Source organism: Ailuropoda melanoleuca, chromosome 6 (assembly GCF_002007445.2).
Source record: "Ailuropoda melanoleuca isolate Jingjing chromosome 6, ASM200744v2, whole genome shotgun sequence".
NCBI classification, from domain to species: domain Eukaryota; kingdom Metazoa; phylum Chordata; class Mammalia; order Carnivora; family Ursidae; genus Ailuropoda; species Ailuropoda melanoleuca.
Window position 1 is genome coordinate 56934090 of NC_048223.1, and position 23935 is coordinate 56958024.

General features: G+C 36.2%; 1 protein-coding gene across 12 annotated transcripts in view; it reads left to right on the plus strand.

Annotated features, from left to right (window-relative positions):
• LYST (lysosomal trafficking regulator) overlaps positions 1-23935 on the plus strand; it is a 175432-nt gene that overhangs the window by 105809 nt on the left and 45688 nt on the right. For all 12 annotated transcript variants that reach the window (XM_034662476.1, XM_034662473.1, XM_034662468.1 and 9 more), the window contains 10 exons: positions 4311-4502; positions 7457-7635; positions 9038-9244; positions 15948-16124; positions 16666-16742; positions 16889-17077; positions 19430-19575; positions 19665-19761; positions 20934-20995; positions 22575-22630. In XM_034662476.1, coding sequence (XP_034518367.1) covers positions 4311-4502; positions 7457-7635; positions 9038-9244; positions 15948-16124; positions 16666-16742; positions 16889-17077; positions 19430-19575; positions 19665-19761; positions 20934-20995; positions 22575-22630 — 1382 coding nt within the window. The remainder of the gene's footprint in view (positions 1-4310; positions 4503-7456; positions 7636-9037; positions 9245-15947; positions 16125-16665; positions 16743-16888; positions 17078-19429; positions 19576-19664; positions 19762-20933; positions 20996-22574; positions 22631-23935) is intronic.

Consider the following 23935-nt stretch of genomic DNA (forward strand, 5'->3'; position numbering starts at 1 on the left):
GCTTTTAAATCCAAACCTGTCTTCTACTTGTGTTAAACAACTTTATTTTGTTCAGTGCTATGCCAAATTTTAAAACCATGTGAGAAACTCATTTGTAGAGAAAAGTTATTAAATACACATTTTTTGCAGCAGTATGTTTCAATTATGCTAAATATGAGCTATGTAAATAAAACTTCTAAGACATCCACATAACTTTATTGCCCCTGTACAGCCTTCCTTAATATAATATCCGAACACGTCTCTCCTTTTGACAGGATGTCCCAGTAACTCTCTGATCTTGGGTAGAATTCTTCCTTTTATAGAGTCCATCAGTCAGGCTCAGCTAACCACATACCAGAAGACGACTTTTGAACCACCTTTCTGTTGCAGGATTCCTTATAGCCAGTGACTGCTTAGATGGAATTCACCCTCTTTTGATATAGGAAAGTATACCTTTGCCAATGTCACAGATCATAGGAGCTGTTTCTTTCTTGCTGACATTTCTCATTCTCATGGCCATTTCTCCTGCGCTTTTATACCTAGATCCCTGGTTTAGTTTTCAATCAACTCCTGCCTGGGCTGACACAGTGGCACTCTTGCTATCTTCTGTTTGGTCTGTGATTTCCCTGATAGGGTGTCATCCGTCTCTTTTGACACCAGCATTTTTATCACCTTGAGCCTCAGAGCCCTGTATAGCTCGAAGTTCGTTAATTGTTTATTTTTTATTTGTTTGAGTCCTTTTAAAGTGGATGATGGACCTTTAGTCCTTTCTTTAAACCATTCTCCTTTTCTTTCTGACTCCTCTGGCCTCTTTCCCTGGGCTTATATTTTTCACTGTATCTAAGTAAATGCCATTACTATAAGCCACATGAGACTTATACGGTCCTACAAAGTTTGAGCTTGAGAAAAGACCTTAAAAGTCTACCAGACCAGCTCCCATGTTTTACAGAAGCACAGAGGCCTGGAATTAGAGACTGCTGGAGCAAGAGTGCCTACGCTTCTCCCTCTGTGTCCTACACCGCATCCGCTCATTCCAGCTCCTTCGTATCTTGGGACACATCTCTCATAGGCCTCTCCCACCAGTTCTTCCTGGTTTAAATGTGGCCCTTATTTAAATTCTCTTTGAATCCAGTTTACAAAATACCACTTTAGATGTTGCTTTGTAATTCCTTCAACATTGTTTTACACATGTATTTGGGAAATGTTGGGTTTTATTTCTTCGTTCTTAGTCAAAATTATATTGGCTGTGTACACTATAGGTACAAAAGATACAAAATATTGGAGCTCCTCTGCTTCTGAGCAGTATGGTCATAAAAGCCCATTTCAGTCTATTTATTCATGATGCTAAAGTTACTAAGAAGGATTTATATTTCCATCATTTCCATTATTTAGATATGACCTGTTCCTTCCAAAATTTAAAGCAAGCTGTTCTTATTAGTGATAAATGTTTAGGGGAGATGATTTCTTCCTAAATAGATCATTTTGCATTTATTGAAAACTGCTGAGACAAGTGACACATCCAACCCCACTGTCCCCCCACCCCCCCACCCTGCACCTCCAGCAGAGCTTGTGGGGTTGCCTGGCAGCGGCAACTTCTGTTCCAGCCACACACCACATTCTCTGGTCATTGACAGATCTACTCAGACTGTGAATGCCAGAATACCCATGGCTTGGGCCCAGAGTTTCCTCAGTAGCACTGTCGTCGTATCTAGATTTTAAGTGCTCACACTCTTGGAGGAGTTAGATACTATTTTATTGCCAAATTAATCTTTTGACAGCTGACTCTTGTGCGCCATGATCCTGCTCAACAGCCTCGATGGTTCCAGCTACAGTTAACAAAACTCGGAGTCCTTAGCCTCTGTATCTTGTCTTGATAAAGGTGAAAGAGAGAGATGTCACTTTGCCTAAATAATATCATACTCTACCTTCTGTTTGTAAACAGATTTCTATTTTTTTTTTAAGATTTTATTTATTCATTTGACAGAGATAGAGACAGCCAGCAAGAGAGGGAACACAACAGGGGGAGTGGGAGAGGAAGAAGCAGGCTTCCAGCGGAGGAGCCTGATGTGGGGCTCGATCCCAGAACGCCGGGATCACACCCTGAGCCGAAGGCAGATGCTTAACAACTGTGCCACCTAGGCGCCCCAACTAGTCAATATATTTATAGTCATTTTTCCACACAATAAAAATATTCTTTATGTTTCATGAACATATAATAATCTAGTATATTGATTTGCCGTGATCTTATTTCCTAATCCTTACCAATAAACAAAGGCTTTTTTTTTTACTTGTTTGTTTTAGCTGTTATAAACAGGATAGCAATGTACATTCTTTTGTATGTTTTTTTTTCACTTGTCTGCTTATCACTCTGAAAACATATAAACATCCCCTTAATGCATGAAGGTAGAAGTAAGCATTAGGGAATTATTTGAAGTGCTATACATACATACAAACTCTCATAAATAAATATATAAGTTGTGTTATTAATATGATTCACATAAAATGAATTTCCTTTATATTTCAACCATCAATAACAATATCAACTATTAACAACTTTTGGTGCTTTGTATGAGATAAGCATTGTGTTTTATGTCATTATTTAATTAATTTTTTAAAGATTTCATTTATTTATTTAGAGCATGAATGGGGTGAGGGGCAAAGGGAGACTGAATCTCAAGCAGACTCCCCACTAAGAGTAGAGCCTGTCCCGGGACCCAGTCTCATGACCCTGAGATCATGACCTGAGCCAAAACCCAAGAGCTGGATGCTCAACCGACTGAGCCATCCAGGCACCCCATCTATTATTTTATTTATTATTTAATCCATAGAACCACCCTGTTTATCCATTCATTCAACCATCAAATATCTATTGGGCATCAGCCACATACCAGGTATTGTTTTATCTGCTTTCATGGATCTTATATTTTACTGGAGAAAATGGTCAATAACCCTGTAAACAAATAACATTTAATATCATATCAGATAGTGACAAATATCTACCTGTGAGGTGAGTTCTATTTTACTTTCAAATCTACATCTTAACATACGAGAGAGTGGAGACTTAGAAAGAAATACATTTGAGACCACCCCCGCTGGTGTAGCTTCACAGTGCTGAAATACCGCCCCCGCCCACTTTTTCAAGTACATAGTAGTGAAGACTTAACATTTCCTTCAGTATAGTGCTCTGCCTCTGAATTAGGATTATCTACTGCTTATTCAGCATTAGGAAGAATCTGCTTTAAGTAAGAACATAGTCTGACAATATTATTCTTGAATATACCCTGGATATGAGTATTTTTTTATTTACTTTGTTTTTGTCTCAAAGGCAACTCCACCTACCAAAATGTATTAATGGATAAAGAAATACCGATTACCTAAAATACTGCACAATCTAAAATGCTATTAAAATACTTAAATATCTTACAAGATGAGTCATTAAAACCTATCATAATTTGGTCATTTAAGTAATGTATATAGAGGCTATCTATGGAAATTGATGTATGTTTTCATAATGTAAAACAAAGGTTCAGTTCCAATGAAGGGTTCCATTATTCCTCACCTACCAAGACGTCATTTTGGTTCATATGGTCAACTTCCGATGCCCTTCTCCTTCAGCCCATTAAGTCAAGACTCATTCTCCTGGTATCCTCCTGGATCCGCTACTTGTGTGGTACCTCTCGGAGCAGGTGCAGTGATGGTGCAGGAATGCCACTCCTAATTGTTCAATCTGAGGAAACATTTCTCAGGAGACACTTTCAGAGGATTAAATTTTAAAGATGCACCAAATCGCTGGAATTATATTCACTTTTCTGATCTCTTCACTTTCACTGGACTGATTTATACTAATCTCACTTATATATACTTCTCAAAACTACTTTATAAAATTTAACAATGGTAATTATCCAGAAATAGTCATGTTCTTGGTGAAACATGATGTGCTTTAAAAACCTGTTGATTATTTTGGAATACAAGGAAGTGAGACAGTATTTGAAAATATTTTGTTGGAATATTCTGAGCTACTTACATATACCCTTCTAATTCTTCTGAGTTTTTCCAAAGACTCAAATTTTGCCAGATAATATCCATCCCACTAAGCTATGTCACTAGCTTCAACATTCTTATTTGGACTTTGAAATCAGAAGTACTGTTGCACTTCATCAAAAAGGGAGAAACATCACTTTCTCTGAATCATGCTCTTCCCTTTGTGTAAAATCCCTGGGTATTAATTAAGATTCGTTTCATGGTCTAGTAGGCAAAAAAGCTGCAAGAAAAATAATTTCCTTGATCCTTCTTAACTCTGGCATTGGTGTTTTTAATTTATATACTTGAAGGTCCTCGAAAATTTCCCGTTGCTCAAACTGACTCTCTGCTGATGAAAATGCGCTCGGTGGCAAGTGACGAACTGCACGTGATGATGCAGCGGAGAATGAGCCAGGAGAACCCCGTCCAGGCGACCGAGACAGAGCTGGCGCAGAGGCTGCAGAGGCTCACCATTTTAGCGGTTAACAGGGTTATTTATCAAGGTGGGACCAGAGGATAAATATGTAGCTTGCTCAGATATGGGATTTAAAGGAAAATGATTTAAGAGGAAACTGATTAGATTTCAAAATTTTAAACAGCATTAATTTTTCATTCCTAACATCTACACTATTAAAAGAATTTCTTATTTGAAACTCAGAGTCTTGAATAAAAATCCACTTTTTAACGTGTTCTGTGCTGGCCTGGAGTGACCATTGAGTTTAAAACAGTACAGCACCCCCAATATATATATGTATTTAAACTTTTCTTTGCAACAACTGTAGATTCACATGCAGTTGTTAAGAAATACTGCAGAGAGATCCCATATACCTTTTACCCCATTTCCCTCAATGGATTCTGCAAAATTATAGTCCAGGGTCATTAACAGGATACAGACATTGATATAGTCAAGAAACTGAGCATTTCATCACACAGGAGACCCTTATGTTGCCTTGTTTTGTCTTGGTGTTTTGTTTTTTTTTTTTGAGGATTTATTTACTTATTAAAGAGAGAGAGAGCGGGGAAGGGGGAGGAGCAGAGGGAGAGAAAAATATCAAGCAGACTCCCTGCTGAGTGTGGTGTCTGATGCAGGGCTCGATCTCATGACCCTGAGATCATGACCTGAGCTGAAACCGAGAGTCGGATGCTCAACTGGCTGCACCAACCAGGCGCCCCTGTGTTGCCTTTTTAAAGCCACACCCACTCTCCTCCCACTCTGCCCCTTCCTTCATCCCCAGCAACCTCCAATCTGTTCTCCATTCTTATTTTCATGATTTCAAGAATTCTATATAAATGGAATCATATAGTATGTGGCCTTTTAGGGTTCACTCTTTTTCCCTCAGCCTAATTCTCTAGAGAGTCATCCTGGTTTGTGTGTATCGGTAGTTTGTTGCTTTTTTGGTTTTGCTGGGTAGTTTCCCACAGTATGGATGCACTGTAGTCTGTTTAGTCATTCACCTGTTGAAAGACCATCTGGGTTGTTTTGCAACTTTCAGTTATTACAAATAAAGCTAGCTTCTGGAAACTTTTGTGTGTAGGTTTTTGTATAAAAATAAGGCTTTATTCTTCTGGAATAACGGTAGTTGTGTGCTTTGCTCTTGTTAAGAAGCTGTCAGACTTTTCCAGACGACCATCTAATTTTATGTTCCCACCAGCAATGTATGAGTGATGCAGCTTTCCTCACATCCTTAATCAGTATTTGGCATTGTCACTATTTTTAATTTTAGCTATTCTGATAGATGTATAGTGATATCATATTGTGGTTTCGATTTGAATTTTTATAGGGGCTACTGATTTATGTATTCNATTTATTTATTCAACAGAGATAGAGACAGCTAGCGAGAGAGGGAACACAAGCAGGGGAAGTGGGAGAGGAAGAAGCAGGCTCATAGCAGAGGAGCCTGATGTGGGGCTCGATCCCATAATGCCGGGATCACGCCCTGAGCCGAAGGCAGACGCACAACCGCTGTGCCACCCAGGCGCCCCTCGATTTGAATTTTTATAGGGGCTACTGATTTATGTATTTATACATAAAACATAATACCTAGAACAACCACTAAAAAGCTATGCAATGAAATACACTCAAAAGCACTATAGAGGAGCACCTGGGTGGCTCAATCAGTTAGCCGTCTGCCTTCGGCTCAGTTCATGATCCCAGGTCCTGGGATCGAGCCCCACATTGGGCTTCTTGCTCAGCGAGAGCTTGCTTCTCCCTCTCCCTGCCACTCTGCCTGCTTGTACTGTCTCTCTCTCTGTCAAATAAATAAATAAAATCTTAAAAAAAAAATCTATAGATGAGTCAAAATGGAATTCCAAGAAAATGTTCAAGTAACCCCAAGAAAATAAGAAAAAGAAAACAGTAATTGTTAATCACTAGAAATGCATAATACAACCAAGGCTTGTATTTTTAACTTTTCTGATTTGTATTTGGGGCAACCAGATCTCAGGCTAAACTGTGGCATTGAACTGTTTANCTATAGATGAGTCAAAATGGAATTCCAAGAAAATGTTCAAGTAACCCCAAGAAAATAAGAAAAAGAAAACAGTAATTGTTAATCACTAGAAATGCATAATACAACCAAGGCTTGTATTTTTAACTTTTCTGATTTGTATTTGGGGCAACCAGATCTCAGGCTAAACTCTGGCATTGAACTGTTTATCACATGCAGCTTTAATGAGATAGCACATGCACTAAAACTGCTCTGCATATCCACCGTTTGTAAATATCATTGATTTGTACAAAAACCTCATGGCTTTATTTTTTTTTTTAAGATTTTATTTATTTATTTGACAGAAAGGGANGGCTTGTATTTTTAACTTTTCTGATTTGTATTTGGGGCAACCAGATCTCAGGCTAAACTGTGGCATTGAACTGTTTATCACATGCAGCTTTAATGAGATAGCACATGCACTAAAACTGCTCTGCATATCCACCGTTTGTAAATATCATGTGGTCTTTATGTTTGATTTGTACAAAAACCTCATGGCTTTATTTTTTTTTTAAGATTTTATTTATTTATTTGACAGAAAGGGAGCCAGCAAGAGAGGGAACACAAGCAGGGGAGAGGAAGAAGCAGGCTCTCAGCAGAGGAGCCAGATTGTGGGGCTCAATCCCAGGACTCTGGGATCACGCCCTGAGCCGAAGGCAGACGCTTAACAACTGAGCCACCCAGGCGCCCCAAAAACCTCATGACTTTAATAATTTTGCAATTTAACTCATCTTCATTAATAAAATATTTGGTTTAGAATTATATGACATATATGTATAAATTTCTACATTGTTTTGGGTGAACTGACTTTATTATATTGTTATCTTCTACATCTAATACACTTGCTACACATTTATAGTGTGACAGCTGAATTAGTAATTACGTAGAATACTTTTACCAGCTTCATTACCATTTGTAAAGGCTAGGCATCAGTGATGGGACTAATTGTTTATTCTTCTTTTAATTCAAAGAGTTTAATCCAGATGTTATTGACATTTTGAGTACTCCAGAAAATGCAACTCAAAGCAAGATCTCAGTTTCCCAGACTGAAATTTCTGAAGAAGATGTTCATCATGAACAGCCTTCCATGTTCAATCCATTTCAGAAGGAGATACTCACGTATCTGGTAGAAGGATTCAAAGTATCTATCGTAAGTAAATTAATTGCATGGGACATATTTATTCACACAAAAGGAGTAGGGTTTTATGTGTCTACTTACTCTTGATTTGTTATAAAGGTTAGATCTTGGCTTAAGCATATCTTAACACCTTCAAAGTTACGTAGAGAATACTAACAAGTATCAGGCTCCATTAATCACTGATGCACTTGGATTTCTGTAGGTCACTTACAGTTGATCCTAGGGAAAAAATCAGTCAATACACTTCATAGATACCAAAAGTCAGTCTAATTCTAGTGGAACTCATGAATCACGATTCTGCCAATCTCTAAATCTAAACTAGATTTTGGTGTCTGCAGGTTTTACTTAGAGCTGAATGATTTACACAGGGCCCTTAGGACTGGCGGTAATTTGGAGAGCCACTTCCAAAACTCGGAATAAATTCTAAAATGTACTGATTCCAGTTTCAAACCAGATACAGGAGATCTGATCAGGATTGAGTTAGCCTCAGTTGGACCACAGTTGAAGCCATTTATTTGGTTACTTATTAAGGAATATTGGCTGTCAGTTTATATGCAATTCTTGTGACTGTTATACTCCATATTTGAACATTAGTTCTTCATTATAATTCCTTCTCTTTTATATTGGAAAATAAATCAATCTACTGTTGTTTTTTGATGGTTCTTTTTTATTTTTTTAAGTTTAAAATTTCTAAGCCCTAGGTAATTCACGTGACCTTAGGTTCTTAACCCTTCTCTCTCTTTTTGTGTGGTAAAATACACATAATATAAAATTCACTATTTTAACCATCTTAAAGAAATAATTCAGTGGTGCTAAGTACATTCACATTATTGTGCAACCATTACCATTCCCCATCTCCAGAATTTCTTCATTATCCCAAACTGCTTTGTACCCATTAAATAATGACTCCTCATACCCCTCTCCCCCAGCCCCTGATAACTGCTATTCTACTTTCTGTCTCTTTGAATTTAACTTTCTAGATACCACATATAAGTTATACAATATAATATTTCATACAATATTTGTCCTTTTTTATGTGGCTTGTTTCATTTATCATGTTATTTTCAAGTTCATCCGTGTTAAAGTATGTATCAGAACTTGATTCCTTTTAAAGGCTAAATAATATTCCATTCTATGTACATACTACATTTTGTTTATCCATTCATCCATCAGTAGACATTTGGATTGTTTCAACCTCTTGGCTGTTTTGAACAATGCTGCTATAAACGTCAGTGTATGTCTGTCTTTTTTAACCACCCATTCTATAGGGAGATATATGTCATTCTAATTTCTACTACTAAAAAAGCAATTTACAGTAAAACATGTCCCCTGATCTTCTTTAGGGCTGTGTAGAGAGGTTAGTGTATTATTGCTTGAGAAGTTGGATCCTAATTCATTCCTGTTCTGATTGAAGGGTTCAAGTAAAACCAGTGGTTCCAAGCAGCAGTGGCCTAAAATCCTATGGTCTTGTAAGGAAACCTTCCGAATGCAGCTTGGCAGACTCCTAGTGCACATTTTGTCACCAGCGCACTCTTCTCAAGAGAGAAAGCAAATTTTCGAAATAGTTCGTGAACCAAATCATCAGGAAATACTGCGAGACTGTCTTAGCCCATCCCTGCAAGTAAGTATCTCAACACTTCATAAGTAAAAAGTAGTGGTGAAGTATAAAATTGAACAAAACAAGAACTGAAGATAAACTGTATTTTCATGCCAAACATCCTAAACATAGTTTTTGTACCAAACAAATATCTCCTGAGGTCTTTCTTCAGATGCTCCATACCAGACTCAAATTGATCTCTTTGTTTATTTCCCATTCCTTCTTCCAGTGCTGAGATTAAGAATTCTGTATCTGAGCTCTTATAAGATCCTTTATAGCTTTTTAAACTAAATCTTCAAGTGTTTTCTCTTTTAAAAGCATTATATTTAATCCATAAAACATCTAAATTGAGTAGCTCAAACAACAATACGTTATATTTTTTAAAATGCTTATACTAAGTTAAAATTTTAAAAATGTGTTGATCATTTGGAATGATCAAAATCAAAATACTTGAAAGAATTTCAGAGTCTATAAATTCTAACACTTAAAGAGTGATAGATGGAGAGTTTAAATGGTACAACCAGTTTAAAGTGTTGTTTAGCAGTTTCTTATAAAATTAAATATAAATTTGACCTGTGAACCTAAAATTCCATTTTTAAGTATTAACCTAAGAGAAATTAACCATATGTCCATAAAAAGACTTGTACAAGAATATCCATGTCAGCCTTTTTGCTAATAGCCAAAAACTGGAAATAACCCAAATGTCAATCAACAAGAGAATGTATAACCAAATTGTGATATATTATATATATATAATATATAGACTATAATAGACTATTATATATATATAGACTATTATACAACAATAAAAGGAAACAGGTTATTGATACACCTACCGTTATGGATGAAGTTCAGAAACATTGCGTTAGCAAAAGAAACAACCAAATATAAAAGAGCACATATTCTCTGATTCTATTCATATGAAGTCTAAGAACAGGTAGAATTAAGACATGGTGATAGAATTCAGGACAGTAGTTGTGTCCATGAGGAAGGGGGAAGCGAGAAGGTGAATTGATTGGAAAGGGGCATTAGGAAACTTTCTGGGGCAATAAAAATGTACTATATCTTATTTTGGGTAGTGGTAAAATGGATGTATGCAGTTGTCAAAACTCAGAAATGAACACTTAATATCTATATGCTTTACCGTATGTAAATTATACCCCTATAAATACAGTAATACGTGATACAGACAGATAGGCATCCCTTTTAATACCTGGAAAAAGCAGATAAATAGTATTAAGAACCAAAGGATTATAGTTTTGAAGTGATGCTCTCTCTACTATTAAGATTCTGTCAGGTGCCCTCAAGGCATTGTCTTCCCTCTCTCATAGCAGAAGCACATCCAGCCCACAGTCTTCTGTGGAGAATTTGGAGGGATGTTCTTTCCTGCCTTTATTCTCAGCAGAGTTGCCATCTGCCAAAACCCAGCCTGGTGTTGACAGTCCTCTCTTCCCCACACCGACTTTCCTTCTCTTTCATCAGTGGTGTCTATACGGAGTTCAGCTTGAAATATGGGATCCATGGTTGACTTTTTCCTCTCCCTTAAACTATGTCATCACCGAAGCCAGTCATTTATTTGGTATCTTTAACTGTTTTCTACTTGCCCCACTCTAGTTCAGAATTTTGCCCCTTGCTCAGATCACTACAGTAACCTCCTTTCTACCTCAAAACCACATTATAGTGCCTGGTTTTTTTAAGTTTATTATGGAGACTTTCAAAGATACCTAAAAGTTGGGAGAAATCAAACAAGAACCCACATGACCATTACCCAACTTTAATTTTTCTTTGCAGTGTTTTGAAATAAATGTCAGGTATCAAATCATTTTACCTGTAAATCCTTTACCTGTCTATGTCTGACTGATAAGGACTTCTACAAAATTTGTCACATTCAATAATGACCTCAGTTCCTTATTATCATCTAATACTCAGTGTATGAACTTTCCCGGTTGTCTTAGAATTTATAATTTTTGTAATAGTTTTCTTGATTTTGGATCCAAACAAGGCCCATTCATTGCATTTGTTTGACATATGCTAAATCTTTTTAATCCCTGGCAAGTACCCTCCCCAGTCATTTTTAAAATGTCTTTTTATTGATGAAACTGGGTCTTTTGTTGTATAGGATTTCCCACATACTGGATTTAGCTGATCATATGCTTGTGGCTTGAGGTTTCAAGGCTGACTAGATTCCGGTTCCTGGTTTCATATTTGGCTTTGGGTTTGTTTTTTTAAAAGACTACATTATTAAGAGTGCTTTGCACTTTCCATCACAGCATAGCAGGAGACAGAGAATGTCTAGTTGCCCTGCTTTTTGAGACGATAGCAGCCTGATCCATTCATTATAAAGTTCACCCTCAGTCTTTTTTTTTTTTTTAAAGATTTTATTTATTTATGTGACAGAGAGACAGCCAGCGAGAGAGGAAACACAGCAAGGGAGTGGGAGAGGAAGAAGCAGGCTCCCAGCCGAGGAGCCTGATGTGGGACTCGATCCCGGAACACCGGGATCACTCCCTGAGCGTGAAGGCAGACGCTTAACGACTGCGCCACCCAGGCGCCCCTCACCCTCAGTCTTTAACCTCATAGTTTTAGCCATGCTGATGATAGTTGCCAAGATCCACTTTTTTCATTAGGAATTGCAAAATAGTGATTTCTCAGACTTTCTCGTTCCACCAGCATCTATTAGCTCTGATTCTTCTGTAGGGAAGAATATTCCCTTATCAACTATTTGACTACCCTAAAATATGTCTGTATAGGAAAGGCAAAATAAATGCTTGTTCCTTTTTCCTGTTTATTAGAATAATGAGTTGGTGCCCTAGCAACCTCCAATTTTTGTATTCATTTTTATTTTCAAGGTATCATTATGAATTCAGATATTTTTTACAAAAGTAGTTTCAAACCTTTGCAGTTGTTATTCCATTTGATATTCAAATTAACACCTCTGTAGATTCAAATTGTTGTGTTCTTTTAACATAGCCTTTTCAATTTTTAACAAGTTAATATGATTAACTTCTTTGCTTTCTGGAACAGAAGAATATCCCAGGCTCATCTTGCACATTCCTTCCCGAATCGGGAGCCAGACTTTTCCCTCAAGAAGCCCCTGTTTCCTTTTCATAAGATAATGGTATTTAGAAATTACAAATCTAAGGACTAGGAACACTCATTTCTATTTGGTTGTTATTTCTTCTCAGCATGGTGGACAAAGCTACGATATACAAATCTTTTTAGAAAGAAAAATGAATCATGATTTCATTACTGATATTTTCACACTTTCTTGGATTTTTTTATTTATTTCCTTTTATTAATGTTGATAATCTTGATTCCAGATGCCATTAGCATACTTACTCATTTTCTTTCTCTCTCTCTCTCTCTATATATATAAAACATTTTCAAAATAAGATGACCAACATAATCACTAATAACAAGCCCAGTGAACAGATTAAGACTTCTTCATGATTCTTTTGTTCTTAGGATACCATTATGAGTACACCATGAAAATACTCTATTGTAAAAACACTTCAAATAATTTTCTGTACTTAGTTGTGCCACCAACTAACTAGTCATGTTCTTTTTTTTTTCATTCATTTTCTATTTTTAGGGATTCTATTGGGTTTTTATTTGTTTAACTTTGTTTTTAATTATGTAAAATGTTGGGGCGCCTGGGTGCCTCAGTCGTTAAGCATCTGCCTTCAGCTCAGGGCGTGATCCCCGTGTTCTGGGATTGAGCCCCACATCAGGCTCCTCCGCTGGGAGCCTGCTGCTTCCCCTCCCACTCCCCCTGCCTATGTTCCCTCTCTTGCTGGCTTGTCTCTCTCTCTGTCAAATAAATAAATTTTTTAAAAAAATTATATAAAATGTTTCCATGGTGCCAAAATCAAAATTGTGAAACATGGCACATTCAGAGAGCTTCTAGCTCTTACCTCTTTCTTTCCCTTCATTCCTTCTCTTTCCCTGTAGGTCACCATCTTTTTTTATTACTATTTCTTTGGGAGATATAAGCAAATCTGTGCTCACACACACGTGTGTGTGTACACACACATACAGTGTATATATTATCTATCCCCCCAACACTTCTCAACACAAAGAAGGAGAACTTTACACACTCTTCTGCACTTTCCTTTCTTCCACTAACAGTACATCCTGGAGATCATTCCATAGCAGTATATAGAGATGTTCTTGTGCCTTCTTAGAGCTGCCTACAAGCTGTATTCCATTTGTAATCTGCGTGATTTTTAAAGCCCAGTGCCTCTCTTCTGTTGTTATAACTTGAGTCGGATTAATCACTTGGTCTGTGGCTCCTCTTTCAAGATCGACTCATCTTTGTCTCTTGCAGCCTCTTCACATCCTGTATATTCTTACTGACCTGCTGCTCTGTTCGTGCTGTCCCCTCTGCACAAAGTGCTTTCCCTCCTCTGCTTGTCCGTCTGGATACCTGTTCTGTCAGTTTATCCATACACCCAGCTCCCTTTCCCCACCTTCAAAACCTTCCTCCCTTTCTTTAGCCCATTCAGAGCTCTTCATTCTTAGACACATCCCTGAAAATGTTATTTTCACACACGTTAGCATTTTATTATCTTCTAAGGATTTGTGTTTAATAGATTCAGTTCCTTAGATCAGTTTTTTGAGAGCTGAAAACAAGACTTTTCCCTCTTTTGCATTCATCCCTAATAACACCTTTTCTAATCCCAGGAGGTACAATCAATAAAGTGTTGATCGGATGTTGAGATGAAATTCTAGAAACAACTTCAGTGTCTAAGAAAATCACGTGTCTTTTGGATATTCAGGATGAATAAAAACATCTTTGATAGTTTTTCAAGATGATTTTTAGAATGTCACTGAATACTAAACTATTTTTCGATTATATCAAGAGCATTACCTTTAAGACCCACATGTGAAAATAGTCTAGTCATTTACTATTTTTCTTTATTTGCCAACTCTTCAGGCCTTTTACTCACAGAATGTCCGTTCATTTTTCTCTTTTGGTCAGGAAGCAGCTGTCTCCTGACTAATTTAAAATGTTGCATTAAAATGAGCTTTGCTATTTTCATCATTGCATATGTTCATCTTATGCTTTTGGGAAATGACATGATGTGATTCAATGTGTTAATTTAAATACCACCCAAAATGTAAGAGCTTCCAAATTCATTTGTTGACATTTAATATGATTCACAGTTTAAAATGTCACAAAGCCAAGGGGCGCCTGGGTGGCTCAGCGGTTGGGCGTCTGCCTTCGGCTCAGGGCATGATCCTGGCGTTGTGGGATCGAGCCCCACATCAGGCTCTTCTGCTATGAGCCTGCTTCTTCCTCTCCCACTCCCCCTGCTTGTGTTCCCTCTCTGGCTGGCTGTCTCTATCTCTGTCGAATAAAGATTTAAATAAAATCTTTAAAAAAATAAAATAAAATGTCACAAAGCCAAATGCAGTGGTATTTGTATCAATGCAAATTTTTAAAAAAGCAAAATTCTGCGTACTTCACTTGTTGGCATAATTAATGTTTAAATAATACATAGTGTACACATAACAATTAGGTGTAAGATCTAGAGCATGGCAGGGCCACTTAAAAAATCATGAATCAAAGTTTGGTTTAGGTTTCCTCTCTGAAAGATAGTTGTCATTACCTTAAGTAGCATTCTGATTTTGGTTACAGGGCAGTTCTTAAGACTGGCCTAAAGCAGCCCTTCTCTGGACATGCGCACAGAACTGGCGCTGACGTCTCACTGGTTTTAGAGTTTTTCACCTTTAGTTTTCCCTCAGGAATAATGACTGCTTACAAGCTAATCCAAGGAAAGGGTTTTGTTCTGGATGTTTTGCCAACTTCTGTTCTACCAAGCAGAAATCAAAGGAGAAAGAATAAATAAGCATAATTCTCTTACCTGGAAGGTTTAAAGGAAAGTTTCCCTTCCAGTTCCTTTTTCCTATGAGAAGAACTAAGAATTATTTTCCTTTATCCCAACCTTATTTCCTGTATTCCTTTAGCAAATCCTCTCCAAAAATTTTTCCCCAAAAGCTTACTTCCTTCCTTTTCTTTTCCGTCTCACTTTCCTTCCTTTTTCTTTTTTATTTTACCTTTTACAATGAAAATTTTCAAATATAAAAAGAAAAATAGAGGAAAGTATAATGAGTACCATATAGCCGTCACCTAGATTTAACAGTTGTTAATATTTTTATTGTATTGACATTTCTTTTTTGAAGTATTTTAAAGTAAATTATAGAAATCTTTTTCAAAGGGATAAAGAAAGGGGGGTAATCAGAAGGGGGAATGAAGCATGAGAGACTATGGACTCTGAGAAACAAACTGAGGGCTTCAGAGGGGAGGGGGGTGGGGGAATGGGATAGACTGGTGATGGGTAGTAAGGAGGGCACGTATTGCATGGTGCACTGGGTGTTATACGCAATTAATGAATCATCAAACTTTGCATAAGAAACCAGGGATGTACTGTATGGTGACTAACATAATATAATAAAAAAATTTTTTTAAAAAAGACATTGTCTTATGTAACCGTAACATTATTTTACCTAACAAAATTAGCTTACATGCTAATGTCACCATATTTCCAATGCAAAATCAAATCTTTGCAATTGTTCCCAAAATGTCTCTTTTAGCTGGTTTATTCAAACCAGATCCCACCAAATAAATCTAGCGATATAATTTAACTTAATTACTCTTAAATAATTTAAATGTAAGAAATAAAAATTCTTTATGACTTAAAAAAATTGTTTCTTTTTCTTAAAGCATGGAGCCAAGTTAGTTTTGTACTTGTCAGAGTTGATACATAATCACCAAGATGAACTGACTGAAGAAGAACTAGACACAGCGGAACTGCTCATGAATGCTTTAAAACTCTGTGGGCAGAAGTGCATCCCTCCCAGTGCAACAACAAGAGCAGATCTTATTAAAATGATCAAAGAGGTGAGTCAGTGAAATCATAAGACAAATTTTCTTAGGAGATCCCATTGAACATAATTAAAGAATGAAAGAATTTTTTTATTATAGAATATCATTGATAATAAATTTGAAATGGTTTTTTTTTTTACTTTATATTACTTTTTTACTATGAGAATAAATAGGCTTATTGTAAGGAGCATTTAGCCTTTATTATCATCGTTATCCTTTATCAGTAGCTTTCAGTGAAGGAAAGATTTTTATAGTGACAAGCAAGTTGAAGCATCAGCCTTGAAGCAAAGTAAGGAAGCAAGCGACTATGCAAACCCCTTACGTTAGGCACCCCGGTTAGCTATTCTACCCTCACTTCATGCCCCAAATTGTGTAAAAACAAAGGGGAATTATAACATTATTTAAGTGGTTATTATATTTTAACATTCTGGTCTCTTGAGAACAGTGTTGTTTTCCTTTGTTAACTTGGTTTTAAAATTAGTTTGTTGGCCTCAGTGCCAATATTAAATGATAAATAATATGTTTTATACTACATAATATTATCTAAATCTTTTAGGAACAAAAGAAATATGAAACTGAAGAAGGTACAAATAAAGCCACCTGGCAGAAAACAGTTAATAATAATCAACAAAGGTAGGTTTTTATATATTCTAAAAGTCATGCCTTTTTTAATTCATTTGACTTCACACACACACTTAAGTTTTACAGTATCATGCTTTTGTATCTGCTTAACAGCCCGCTTGGGCTTAACTTACGGGCATTCTCGTTTGTTTACTTAGTCTCTTTCAGCGTCTGGACTCAAAATCAAAGGATATATCTAAAATTGCTGCAGACATCACCCAGGCAGTGTCTCTCTCCCAAGGAATTGAGAGGAAAAGGGTGATCCAGCATATCAGAGGAATGTATAAAGTAGATCTGAGTGCCAGCAGACACTGGCAGGAACTTATTCAACAGCTGACGCATGATAGGTAAGCAAAGTGGGAGGACATTTCAGGTTGTCCAGCATTACAGTTTTATATTTTAATGTGAAACACTATTTTCATTTCAGAATAAAGATGCATAACATTATTTCACTAGTTTAAATATTTTTTGTTTAATCACTTGTGATTTATTTCATCTTCAATAATCCTATAAGAATCTTTTTATATGCAGCTAATGAATCATAGAACTTTGCATCAGAAACCAGGGATGTACTGTATGGCGACTAACATAATATAATAAAAAAAATTTAAAAAATTTTTGGAGANATAGAACTTTGCATCAGAAACCAGGGATGTACTGTATGGTGACTAACATAATATAATAAAAAAACATTTAAAAAATTTTTGGAGGTAAGGGAAGAAATAATGAGAAAGGCAGATATTAGCTCTTCCAAATAATAAAATATATATATTGGCTTTAATTTTAAAATATAATCTTTGCAGAAAAACAGAGAAATCACTGAAATAGGATAGTTGGGAAATAGATATTTTTCTAGATAAGACTTTAATAATGAAATTTAAAAGATGCATCACAGATAATGAAAAGAGGAAAATTAAGGTATTAGTCTCAAAAAAAAAATAAAGGAAGTGTGTCCACCAATAAATAAATAAATAAATAAATAAATAAATTTGATTAAGAAAACTGATTAGCATGACTTGGGGATGCTAAAATGCACTAAACATTAGACACTAAAGGAAATTCCAGGTGAACAAAAGAATTAAACTCATGAAGTTTATAAAGTAGAAGAAAACAGGGTATTTATCAACTCTGTGATAGATGGTTAACTTTCTAAGCTCAAACACCATAGAAGAAACTACCAAGAAGAAATAAATGGATTTGAGCTTTAATTTTTTCCAGTGTTTTTAACGACTATAACAACAACAACAAAACATGAAAATTTATTTTCAGCAAATATATCAAAGAGTTAATTTTTTATAGTTCTAAAAATTCATGCCAACTTAAAAGTAAAATGTGAGATCCCAAAAGTTTGAGCAAAAGATGTGAATACACTCTTCCACATAAGACAAATAAATTAATGAACAGATAGAAAAATATTCAGTATGGCTAGAGTCTAATTTGATTTTTTAAAGCCTTTAAATACTGTATTTTACCTTTTATATTATACATTTTTTTAGGTGCTAATACCCACACCAGGAAGAAATGTAACCTAGTCCATGGTCAGAGGTTCGATGGCATTGTACACTCTGACAGCATATGTCAGGAGTCCTATAAATGTTTTATTTCTAGCTCCAGTTATCCTGTTTTAGTGATTCTCTCCTAAGGAAAATATTCCAAATATAGAAAGGCAATAAACATAAAGGTTTTCATCTCTGCATTATTTATACTAGGGAATGAACTGAAAACAACTTAAATATATAATAATGGTAATAGGTTTAAATACATTATAATGCACCCACACTGTGCATTAGTCAGCCATTTTCAGTGATGAAAATAAAGATTAAAATATGTCCAGTGGAAGAAGAAAGGATAGAGAAATATATATACATAATAATTATAACTACAGTTTTTAAAAATGAAAGAAAATACTCTCTACCAGTAATTGGTATGTTTAGAGTAGTAGGATTCAGGGTGATTATTTTTTCCTCTTGTCTATTTCTAAAAATATATTCAATGTAGTTCTACTATTTTCTTTCATTTAAAATATGAACTTATTTTTGGGGCACCTGGGTTGTTCAGTCACTTAAGTGTCTACCTTCAGCTCAGGGCACGATCTCAGGGTCCTGGGATGGAGCCCCACATTGGGCTCCCTGCTCAGCGGGGATCCTGCTTCTCCCTGTCCCTTCCCCTGCTTGTTCTCTCTCTCTCTCTCTCTCTCTCAAATAAATAAATAAAATATTTTTTAAATAAAATAAAATATGAACTTATTTTTAAACATCTTAAGAAATGTGGTTTCTACTACAAAAATGAACTAATTTTATTTATTACATTAAATAGTAGGCAAGATGAGAAATATAGAAACTTAACTTGGAAAATGGATTTTTTCTTTATCAGGCCATATTAAACCCAATCAATGTATTGCTAAAGCATACATGTTGCTAAAGCATTCAGAGTAGTAGAAACCAGTAGAAACTGGTGGCAGAGCATGTCTCCAGGCAGGGAACCAAAAGACTGGGTTCAGGAGCAGAAGGACACTTATTTTTTATCTTACTCTGTTGTACTATGTGTATGCATTCCCTAGTCTAATTACATAAGCAGCTGGGGTTTTTTAATTGAATAGATCAATTTTGATTTCCTTATTCAAGTTCTATAATGATTTTATTTAAAGCTGTAAGTACTGCAGATTGCCCCTTAAAATATTCTTTTATTTGCACTTGCAGAGCAGCCTGGTATGACCCCCTCTACTATCCGACTTCATGGCAATTGGATCCAACAGAAGGGCCAAATCGAGAGAGGAGACGTTTACAGAGATGTTACTTAACTATTCCAAATAAGTATCTCCTTCGGGATAGGCAGAAATCAGAAGGTAATAATGACCTCTTGATGCAACATACAAATGTAGCACATAACTGTAGTCATTTACATACACACAATATGTACTTTTTTCCTCCACAGATGTGGTCAAACCACCACTTTCTTTCCTATTTGAAGATAAAACTCATTCTTCTTTCTCTTCAACTGTAAAAGACAAAGCTGCGAGTGAGTCCATAAGGTAAGTGTGAATCTGCAACATGTTCTCACTTTTGTTGAAGGAGTTAATGAATTTAATAGTTTATTGTAGTGTTTATGTAATATTTATTTCAGATAATGCTGTGGTTTTATTTTTATTTTCTTTTTTTAAAGATTTTATTTATTTATTTGACAGAGGAGCCAGCGAGAGAGGGAACACAAGCAGGGGGAGTGGGAGAGGAAGAAGCAGGCTCCCAGCAGAGGAGCCTGATGTGGGGCTCGATCCCAGGACTCCGGGATCATGCCCTGAGCCGAAGGCAGATGCTTAACGACTGCGCCACCCAGGCGCCCCAATGCTGTGGTTTTAAGAAAGGTCCTACACACGTGGCTCAAGAGAGGACAAAGTTGAATGACCAAAATCCAAAAGGAAAAGGCATTTCGATAGCGTGGATCCATTGGGCTCCCAGGCCTTGTGCTCTGGCCCTTCTCTGCATGCGTCTGTCTTTGTAGTGGTCTGTGAAACAGACAGCGCTGCTGGTGGCATCCACGAGAAGCAGTCTAGTGCAGTGATGAAAAGTTCAGATTTTAGCTCCTCGACTTACTAGCTATCTGATCTTGAGCAAGCTACTTAGCCTCTCTGTGTCAGTGTCTGTATCTGTGACATGAGCAAGATAATAATACCCAAACTATCAGCATATTGTTGAGTATCCGATGGGTCAGTATATGGTAGCTATTGATAGTATTATAATTATTATGGTGGTGGCAGTTATCATCGTGCCCATTTAATAGATGAAAAACTGAGACTTGAAGAAGGTGAGTGACTTGACGAAACAGATCTTTTCTGAGCCTAAATCCCCTGTTTTTCCTAGAATACAAGGATTCTTTCATGTCTTTGAAAATACCAGAGGCATGACTCACTGTTTGCTTAATTACTAGGAAATATAAAATACTGAAGTTTCTTTTAAAAAATTGAATCCCTATATTCCATATACATGGCATACGAGTTATGAGTCTTCTCTAAAAATTTCATTTTCTCCTCTACTAGAACATTAAAATTTGAGATAATATTTTCATGTGGGTTTAGACAAGACATCTCATGCTTTTGAAACTCTAGTCTGCTGTGCTGAAATCTTTTACTAGATAAATAAAGCTTATACTGTACTCTAAAATTGGTCAAAATATTTAATCATAGTGATTTTAAATATGTTTTGACAGAGTGAATCGAAGATGTATCAGCGTTGCACCATCTAGAGAGACAGCTGGTGAATTGTTATTAGGTAAGTCACATTTTGAAGAGTTTTACACATACTCACCCTGTCTTACTTTATTCTTAGATAATTTGAAGCGTCGTTTGATGTAATACAATTAAATCAGATACACTTTCTCTAACATCACATAGGTGATTTTGCCTTAACATTGTATATAGTGCCCGTGAGTCACAAATGTGAGGAAATGACAGTCTTATTTTCTAAAAAGCATATGAATAGCATTTAAATTTTTATGAAGTTGACTTTCCTCANAATTAAATCAGATACACTTTCTCTAACATCACATAGGTGATTTTGCCTTAACATTGTATATAGTGCCCGTGACTCACAAATGTGAGGAAATGACAGTCTTATTTTCTAAACATATGAATAGCATTTAAATTTTTATGAAGTTGACTTTCCTCGTAAGTGTACATTTTTATGTTAGTCATTCCTTTTGCTGTATATCAATTTTGATTTTTAAACTGAAGAATTATTGGAATACTAAGAAATATATCCATCTTGAGATAGTTCATAATTTATATTCCCTGTTGTGCTTCTGAGAGAAAGGCTAAGATTGTCCATCCATGGATATCTATGTAATTACAGTTAGTGAGAAATTTTTTCCTGATATGAAGGAATAGGTTGCACCACTTGGTCTCTGTTCCCTTAAAGAACCAGTTTGTATCCCGTAGGCCAGTTCTTGAAGCATGGTCCCCAAATCGGGGGCATCAGCATCCCATGGGAACTACTTAGAAATGCACATCCTTGGGCCCTAGACCAGACCTGTTGAGTCTGAAACTCTGCAGAATGAGACCCAGCAATCTGCATTTCTGTGAGCCCTCTAGCAGTTAAATTTGAGAGTGCTATAGGCCAAAGCCTATTTCTGCTATAGGCTCAAGCTACAGCCTCCAAGGCTCAAGATGAAGAGCTTCAAGCTTGTCAGGACTGAGCCCCATGGTCACGAGGATAGAGAGAGTGCCCTTCTCTGAGCCCAGCAGTGCTTGGTGCTCAAGGGTGACCAGCATACAATGCAGAGCCCCAGAGAAATTCCTACCATTTGGATACATGGTGTAGGGACATGTGTTAGCACAGCCAGCCTGTAAAGCAGGAGAAATTGAGGGCTATCTTTTAAGGTCTATTCTGCTCTATAGGGTGTTTAAATAAAAATAATTAAGGATTCTTCTTTTGCTACAAAATTTGTTTACTAGTTAACTTCAGCTAATATGTGAGAAAATAAAACAAATTAATATGCTAGTAATATAAGAAGAGTACGGGTAATGGTAAATGGCCAACTTTTTTTTTTTTTAACACTGAGTGCCAGACGCTAGTAATAAGCATTTTACATATATTCTCATTTAATTCCCACAGTAACCCTGTGAAATAAAGTCCTCCCTCCACCCCTTTTTAATAAGGAGATTAAGACACAAAGAAGCAACTTGCCCAAGATCTCATGGACACTATTAAAAAATATTTCTTGAGTGACAGGAACTGTTTCTGGGTGCTGGGATTTAAATTCAGTCCAACTGACTCCAGAAGTCATATTTGTAATCACATGTGGTAATAGTACACATATATTTTTAAACTGATATCCAATTACTTTCTATAGGTAAATGCGGAATGTATTTTGTGGAAGACAATGCTTCTGATACAGTTGAAAGTTCGGTGAGTAGAGGCTTAAGTTTGCACTTTTATAAATCTAGACAAATTCCCAAAATGTGTAACTTTAGTGTAACCAGAGAGCAGGTAGTAGAACTACAAGAGTTCATGTATTGTCACTCTATGTATAGATTGGTCTTAATTCCAAACTTTTTCTTTTAAAGATACTTTTAAAAAGAAGACCATACCACCTCCTCTGGCTTACATATGAGATTTCATAGCAGTTAGTATTTTGAGTCAAATTCCAAAGTACTCCTGTTAAAGTGAACAAGCAGAGGGAAAAAAGTAAGAGAGAGAGAGAGAGACAAAGCAAGAAACAGACTCTTAATTATAGAGAACAAACTGATGGTCACCAGAGGGCAAGTGGGTGGGGGAATGGGTCAAACAGGTGTTGGGGATGAAGGAGGGCACTTGTGATGAGCACCTGGTGATGTAGGGAAGTGCTGAATCATATATCGTACACCTAAAACTATATAACACTGTGTATTAACTAACTGGAATTAAAATAAAAACTTTAAAAAATATAAAAATAATAAAAAAAAAATGAAAGAAAAGTGCTCCTCTTATATTAATTTATTTAATTTATTTTTTTATCGCTATCCTCGATAACAACAAATAAATCCTCCTTACCACTCCCAGTTCACTATCAAGTACACTTACCTTCACAAAGAAAGGAAATTGTTGTATAATTGAATAACTTAAGTAATCCTGATATTCACATAGCTTACTACCATAATTTTTATTCTAAGGGAAGTACTGATACTAATCAGAAAATAACAAAAATGAGGGGCACCTGGGTGGCACGGCGGTTAAGCGTCTACCTTCGGCTCAGGGCATGATCCTGGCGTGATGGGATCGAGCCCCATATCAGGCTCCTCCGCTATGAGCCTGCTTCTTCCTCTCCGACTCCCCCTGCTTGTGTTCCCTCTCTCTCTGGCTGTCTCTATCTCTGTCGCATAAATAAATAAAATCTTAAAAATAAAAAAGAAAACAAAAATGACTCTTAATTCACATTTTTTATATTGCAAGACTTTTTGTCCATCTGAATTAGCTTGTATGCCATTAAAATATTGTGAGATCCCTGTAGTAAAAGAAATAAGGCTTTTTGTTTCAGAAAAGTTCTAAAACCAGGAATTGCTAAGGATATACTAAATAAGATTATATGTGGTTTAGTAGTGAATGCATAGTTGATTTCAAAAAATTAATGAGCTAAAACATAAAATTTTGTTATAAAACAGAAAATATGAAAAAATTATGAAAATATTTAATATAGCCCACAAAATTGAGTAGGCATTCTTTTGTGTGATTTAT